This window comes from Rhamphochromis longiceps, linkage group LG13 (assembly GCF_057381845.1).
Source record: "Rhamphochromis longiceps isolate RC_006_pf linkage group LG13, R_longiceps_female_GT1.1, whole genome shotgun sequence".
Classification (NCBI taxonomy): Eukaryota; Metazoa; Chordata; class Actinopteri; order Cichliformes; family Cichlidae; genus Rhamphochromis; species Rhamphochromis longiceps.
The window spans coordinates 19,911,499-19,918,964 of record NC_140569.1 but is presented as its reverse complement, the minus strand read 5'-3'; the positions used below and the strand labels follow the sequence as shown (position 1 = coordinate 19,918,964).

The window sequence follows — 7,466 nt, the reverse complement described above, 5'->3', positions numbered from 1 at the left end:
TTAAACTTGTCAGATCTGTTGTTTTTTTCTATAATAACTGTCGGTGTGAAAGATTAACAACAAAATCTTTTCAATTAACTTTAAACATAAAGGTTGTATCTACAAATATACAATATGTTCTTTAATAAAGCAGCACAAGATCACTGTTTACAACAACACAAAGATTAAGGGTGCACTACAGAAGAACTAAACAATGCTACTTCACAAGATTGTGCAAAAACTTCTTATAGTCTTATCAATCAAGTAACACCACTGTGTGACAAGTGCTTCAAACATACAGCAACTCTAGACCTAGAGCTACTGAACTACAGCAAGAAGAACAATCAGTCCTTGTACAGATTGTATGACTCCCACAGAGCCCTCATGTCAAACTCATCAATCACCTACCAAGTACTTTGAAAAACAAAGTGTGCTTTGGAGACCTTTGCAAAGGATGATTACAACAATATTCATTTGGCTATTGATGACAGTGTTTTAAAGCATTCTCAATTTAGTTATTTTCTTAATAAACTCTATTACCTATTACAGCAAAGAAATATGAGATGACTGCATGTGCAGCAAACTCAAAGGAACCTCACGAATCTATTCAGCTGTGATCTTGAGTTAAAAGAGAAAAAATGATGATTATTTTATTCAGTGGGAAGAGGAATAAACATCAGAGAATAACGACACAGTTGCTTTTCTGTGGATGGTGAAATTTTGTTTTATCTCTCTTTCTCGAGATCCTACAAGGAAACAGAAATAAAAGTAAATTATACATAATATTTTGATAAAAGCGACTTAACATTGATTCAACATCGATGCTTACCATTTTTTACTGACAATAACCAGAGGCATTAATATGACACCAGCAAGCAGGATGGCTGCAACAACGTACAGAAGATAATCTGGAAAGACAAAATATTCCATCTTGAAAACCCACTCAAAAATTGTTTTGATAATTTAAATTCATGTGAATCATACTACGATTAGCATAAAGAGTTTACAAATTTCAATTTACCTTGCAACCAAGCATAAGCATGATCTGATGGAGGAGGTTTAGAGGGGCGAATGATTGTTTCTGAAGATGCCACTGAAATACAAATAAAAATAATTTACAATCTTTCCAGGAAAAATGATTGTTACATTTAAAAATGCCTGGTTAGAAAAAAAAAAGATACTCACTGAAGCGTGATCTATTGTGAAGCACGTCGTGAATCATGCTGCATGTAAGAAAATCGTCATTGTAGAGTCTTTTACATGTACAAGGATGGTGAAGCACTGTGCCTACAGTAGCCACGAAGGCCCTTTTGCATTCAGCGTCTGCACCAAGGATGAGCTCTGGATCCATCTGGGTGAAGCATTCATCTCTTGGGAGGTCACTGTCAATGCACTGGGCTTCTTCAGGACTCCAACAATTGGCTTGAAATTTTTCTAATAAGCCCCTGTTAATACAGAGAAAATGTGTGTTATGTGGAATGAGTGGGTGCTGCGATTTATAGATGTTTATGTGTTATGGTAGCTTGTACATATTACTTCAAGATCATTTCACATATATTTATGGAATTACATCAAAAATGGCAGCGGGAAAAGTGCACCAATCACACAGGCGGAATTTGGATTATAAAAGGCTGCAGTCTACGTGTAAAGTGGTTTCTGAAAAATTTTATTAGATAGTAATTGGAGATGTGATCTTAAAAAATGGCCATTTAAAAAAAAAAGAAACAGCATTGGATTTGATGGAACTATAACCTGAAAATCTAGGTTTCCATAATGAAATCAGCTTGAGAATGGACAAGTGAGGAGGGCATCCACTTGAAGAAGACACTGAACCACAAATTGCTCCTAATGGCTGGACCAGCACTTGGCACTCTCTATGAAAGCTCGCTGCCATGTATGTGTTAAAAGGACAAACAGGACAATGTAAAAAGGATTTTGGTTAGGAGTGCTACTGTGCACTAATGCGGCCCTATACTGGACTACCTCAGCTTGAGTTCTTCTTCATTGTTCACTTAAAGGTTGAGAATTCACATTTTGTTATTTCTGTGTCTGGCTCAGTGTTGGTAGTTACGTATTCAACTATCTGCAGACTTCTTCTTTTCTGTTACTAGCAGTGAGCTGGCATTATTTTAAAAAATGTTATTTTATACACTCATTTCCAGTATCACTCACTCGTTCACTTTTTAAGGCTGGAAAGGACTCTCGAATGATGAACGCTCTTTTTCCTGCTCCAATTTAGTGATTGTTAGTTTGTTGACTGAATCCCTTCCTTGCATTTTAAAGTGTTTGCCTTCCTGCTGCACAGCCTATACACAAGACACCTTTTTTCTCCTCCCCGCATGCCTCGCACAACCAATGTTCCTGCCAGCCTTTGTTGTTCCCTCCAGCAATCTCATCCGCCAGATGCTGCTCATACATTTCATCATTGTGCAAACAATGAATTTGCATCTGATTTGGTGTGCATTTAATAATAATAGTATTTGTACAATAATCCTGAAAACAACAACAACAAAAAAAACAAAAACATCTGAGGACAGAACAGCATACCTGCAGTTACTGTCCTCAGTGCACTGGTTAAGTACACGCTGACAGACCCGGATCTCATCTCCACAGGTGCCACTGTGCAATTCGGTTTTCATGCTCAGACAGCTCTGATCTGAAGCTTCACACTCGCACATGACCAGCATCTCTGCAACATTTTGGGGTACGTTCCTGTAGAACCGCAGAGTTTCCTGCTGACACCCTTCATCATTGCACTGGCCTGACTTACAGGCTTGGAGAATAGGTGCCAGGTACCTGTTGCAAACTGAATCGCTGAGACAAGCCCTAAATTGATCCAAACATGATCCAGCACCATCATATACTAAAAAACAAAGAGAGAGAAAGGTAGTGAATGGGTTTCACCAATTTTGACTCATCTTCACTAGATTTCATCTGAGATTAGCGTAATAAAATATAATTACCGTAGTTTAATAAAGTGCTTGACTGCCAATCCATTACTGCACTCCTCGTGAGCTGAACTGCTGTTCAAATAATCAACATGATTATCTCTCCCACCAACAAAGGCACATTAAAGATCCTCTTAACAGTCATTTTGTAGTGCAATAACTGTCCACCTTTGGCAAACAAAAACGTAATTTCACATATAAATGCTTATCGTAGAGACTTCTGAGAATACCGCACCTGGCTTTTGGTGGCATTGTGTGGCCAGCACTTGTATAGAATCACAAAGCTCCTCCTCCCAGGCACACACGCACCCTGGCAGAGAGGGAAATTGGTGCAGTATTGTCTGGATGGTCATGTTACAGACCTCTGAGCCTTTTATTTGGCACCCTCCATCTTGAATGACAGAAACATAAGAGGAAGGTGGAAAAACAGGATTTTCCATAAGCGAGCAAGGTCTTGTTTGAGCAACAGGTGTTTTCTATGTGCCTGCTGCTCTGACAGTTTTCCTTGTGATGTCTGGTTATGTATCCCGATATAGGCTGGTATATCAAATTCAGTGTAATAATGGAGGATTTCGATGTCAAAACAGACATACTGTGTCTGTCTGTTTAAAGGCATCAGAAAAGTGATTTATTGTCACTTAATTTTGTTATGTACATTTTGCTTCGGGCTGTTTTCTCACTTATTACATTTTAGCCATTTTCCATGGAAGCAATTCAGTCGAACGGTCTCATTTGCTGACCTTCCTGAGGAAATGCAATCGCTTTACGTAATACTTACTTGTCTCAACCCTTGGTAATATTAACAATATAATGGAAATGTGTTTGTTTGTTTTTTTTACCTTCACAGATGCCGTCATAAAATGCCTGTTCACGCTTGCATAAATCTGACATGCAGATTTTCACAGCAGCCAAACACTCAGAAGCCAGCGATGAAATCTGAGGAGCAATAATCACTGAAATACAAGCAGACTTTAAGAATTTATTTACTTTATCATTGGTTTTTATATGGATTTATTTCACGGAGATCATTTTTGTCTTGAGGTTTTATATGAAAAGGGACATTCAAAAATTAAATGTTAATGTCTCACATGACTAACTGTAGCTACGCTTTGACTATACATGTGGTACAAACTACAAGACATGAAACACTTCTAGTAATGCTAATTTTATAGCACAAAAAACATACAATAACACTAATCAACTTGTTTGTTTTTTCTATCAGAAATCTGTAATTTTATGGTAATGGTTCGGCTTAAACTCACCAAATATGACTGCAGCTTCCAGTCGTCTCAGTTGCATGATAGCTGTTGCAAAGCTTTGAGCAGACAAATGAAGCTCTCACCAGCAGCTGATGTGTCCCTCTTGTTGGTGTCAGCATTTAAGCTGGGATACACCACCCGCTGTCAGGAGGATGTAACACATTTACTGGAGGCTGTACCCTGCACCAGAATAAAAATGACAAATGCAATGAAACAGAGCTGCAACAAAAAAGGGAAAAAAATTAGTGCATATAGTATTTTAATATTGTCATTATTATATTTTGTGGGCTTAAGTAATAATATTATCTCTTAGGAGTAGTGCGATATTACTTCAGAGATAGGAAATAAAAAACAGTTGATCCCTGGTCTGATCTGCTGATTTAAATTTGTGTCAGATTGTTTTCACTTGATTTCTTTTTCCAACAATAACTAAGAGGAAAGTAAACATATTTAAGCAGCACATTTCAGACAAAATGCATTTGGATGTGCTCTAAATAATCAAAAAACAAACAAACAAGCAAACCAAATACTTTTTTATTATTTAATATTTTAATGGCTTGAGGCTTCAACATTGCAACGTTGCTCAAGTTCTTGGGAGACCAATCCATGACTGAAGTGTTGCATTGTGTCTTTTCCTGCCAGGTATGATTTTACTGCTGTTGCCAGTCGACATGCCCTTACATACTGAAGATGATTTGAACCAAAGACCAAAACAAAGATACACTACACTGTCAAAATTAATCCCTTACCCATCCAAATAGCTGAATTCAGGTATTCCAATCACTTTAATGATGACAGGTGTATAAACTCAAACATCTGTGTCCCTTCTCCAAACATTTGTGAAAGAATGGGTCGCTCTGCAACAAGTGCAGCCCTGGAATTTCCTCGCTAAATATTCCACAGTCAGTGGAACCTTGTGGAAAGCCTTCCCAGAAGAGTTGAAGGTGTTTTATTACATTTTATTATATTTTATATGGATTTAGAATGGGCTGTCATTTAAGTTCACATGTGTGTGAAGGAAGGAGTGTGAATACTTTTAGGAATATGGCATAATTTCTTAGAGCTACCACTTCTTCTTTTATCCTCTGCTTTTGTTCTGCCTTCATCCTCAAATTTTTTAAGGACAAATTGCACACCATGCCAAATTTTAAGCTAATAGCATTTTGATCATTTCTTTGTTGGAGAAAAAAAAACTATTTTATGGCTGTCAAACTGTGTCATTTTGCCATTTTTCATATATTCAACTAAAGGCAATGGGACAAACTATATAGTTTTTCAATAGACCAGTGACAAAGTACAATAATACAAGAAAAATGTAAAATATTTAAAAGAGTTTATTCAATAAGTTGTTCTGTTACGAATCAACACAACACTGCCTTAGGTACCAAAAAGCATATGTATATGTATACATGTGTTTACTGATAAACAAACAGTATTCACCCTCAGCTGTAAATAATGTTACAGCACAGTCATTTACAAGATGGATGGCTTTGCTAACAACTCCACCCAATTCGAAGTCAGCAACCTTCTCTTTTTAGCTCATTTCTGCTGCTCCCTAGTGGCTAGATGATTTATTTGTCAAGCAAAAAAAAAAAAAAAGTCAACAAATATTGATCAAAGGGTTGCACAATGAAGTATGAAACATTGGAAGGCAAAAAGGCTTAAAGTGCACTGGAAAAAGTTACAACATACATTATATATTTTTTTTAAAAAGTGATGCAAAAAGACGAGACTTTAATTCGACAGCTTCATGTCTATTCAGAAGTTGTTAAAGCCAATTGTATGCACTGTTTTACCCTTAACAGCATTCAAGACCTGGGCTGAGAAGTGTTTTCTAAATACTTTATGTGGGGATGCAAACATTTCACATTTAGTTCAAAATGAAGAAATTCTTGTGAAAAACGTCCCACATGTGTCATTGTTGTGCCATAGTCGTGGTTTAAAGTCTATAAAATTTTAACATAATTAGTAAATCAAATCTATGCTCACAAACAATTTCCCCACATTAAACACATCAAGCTGAACTGAGCAATCAAACCTAGATTAATTACAATCATGCTGCCCTGGCAGGGATTGTTTTCCTCTCTGTTTCCTGTTATTGGTTTTATTTCTGTCATTCTTTCATATTATGCCTTTTTCCAGATTGCCTTTTTAGTTTCCACATCCTCCTTGTTTATTCATTTTTGTCCTTTGCATCCAAACTATAGCACTTTGACTCAAGGATTTTCTCTACTGCTGATTACACTGAAGATTAATATTTGCTTTGTGTTTCTGAATGGAAACGTTGTTGTGCTGTATGTTTGAGGATGTGGATTCTCTGAGTTTCCAGTGTGCTGCAGTGTACAGTTGTAAATATCTTTGCAAATACTTTTTAAAGAAATTTTCTGCTTTTATCTTCTTCCAGTAATGTGCAAGTAGCTAAAATGAATGGCTTCAGCCGCTTACTCATGTTCACTGGGTGAGGGGTTCTCAAGAAAGATGGAAGCTACTCTTGAAGGGACATCGGTTTAATCAGGGTGCTCTCTGCATAAAGAGTTGTGTGCATGTCTTTGTGTTCTGCACAACCATTACTCTGATCCACTTCACCCTAGGCAAATGCTGCGGTTTTAAGGAAGTCATATCTGATGCTGTTTGGATGAGAGGTCTGACAAAAAGTCAGCGCTGCTTGTGAACAGGGTTAACCATATGTGTATTTGTGTGTGTAGACTTCATTCACTGACATAAAATCAAACTCGCAAGCAACTAATAAAAATAGCCCTGCACATTAGCGTTAACATTTTGGAACACATACAAACAGTTGTGCACAGTTTAGGGAACCCTTTTTAAAAATGATGTGGGCATTAACTGTGCTTCTCAGGCTGACACACGGGGCAAGCTGCAGCAATTGTCTTTAAATGCTAGCTCATGCATATAAAATCATTTAAGATATCACCAAATACTATATGCCCGACTGACTGCTGTTCTAAACCAATGCTGTTGAACCACCACAGCAAAGTGTTGACAATCCAAATCAGCTGCTACGAATGACTGCAATTACTGAGTCAGGCTGCAAGTTGCTCATCTGAATGAAGCACGTTTGAAATGGGAAATTCACTGTTGTGGTTAGAAATGGGAGGAAGACTTCATACACGGGGTCTCTGCAGCAGCAAGTAATTTTTGGTGGGGAACATGAAAAAGCATGTTTGTAATTGCCTCATTTTCACCACTGAGATGCCCTTGATCAAAGCCTTTGACCTCCCAGATGCTCTATCAGAGATGCTCAAAGGCAACTTCTAAGTGT

General features: G+C 37.4%; 1 protein-coding gene across 1 annotated transcript; it reads right to left on the bottom strand.

Annotated features, from left to right (window-relative positions):
* Window positions 1-4,287, bottom strand: gfral (GDNF family receptor alpha like). Its single transcript, XM_085428694.1, has 9 exons — window positions 4,190-4,287; window positions 3,767-3,880; window positions 3,163-3,318; window positions 2,943-2,999; window positions 2,527-2,842; window positions 1,165-1,424; window positions 1,001-1,072; window positions 809-887; window positions 1-725 (listed from the first exon to the last, which is right to left on the bottom strand). Exons 1-9 carry the CDS (start codon window positions 4,224-4,226, stop codon window positions 656-658), a joined length of 1,161 nt encoding a protein of 386 aa, XP_085284820.1. The 5' UTR covers window positions 4,227-4,287; the 3' UTR covers window positions 1-655.
* Between the last annotated feature and the right edge of the window lie 3,179 nt (window positions 4,288-7,466).

Coding starts and splice junctions, on each gene's coding strand:
- gfral (XM_085428694.1), bottom strand. CDS start 4,226: ATGCAACTGAGACGACTGGAAGCTGCAGTCATATTTG. Junction 1,425..2,526: donor ACTGAGGACAGTAACTGCAG/GTATGCTGTTCT, acceptor CTGTATTAACAG/GGGCTTATTAGAAAAATTTC. Junction 888..1,000: donor TGCTTATGCTTGGTTGCAAG/GTAAATTGAAAT, acceptor TTGTCTTTCCAG/ATTATCTTCTGTACGTTGTT.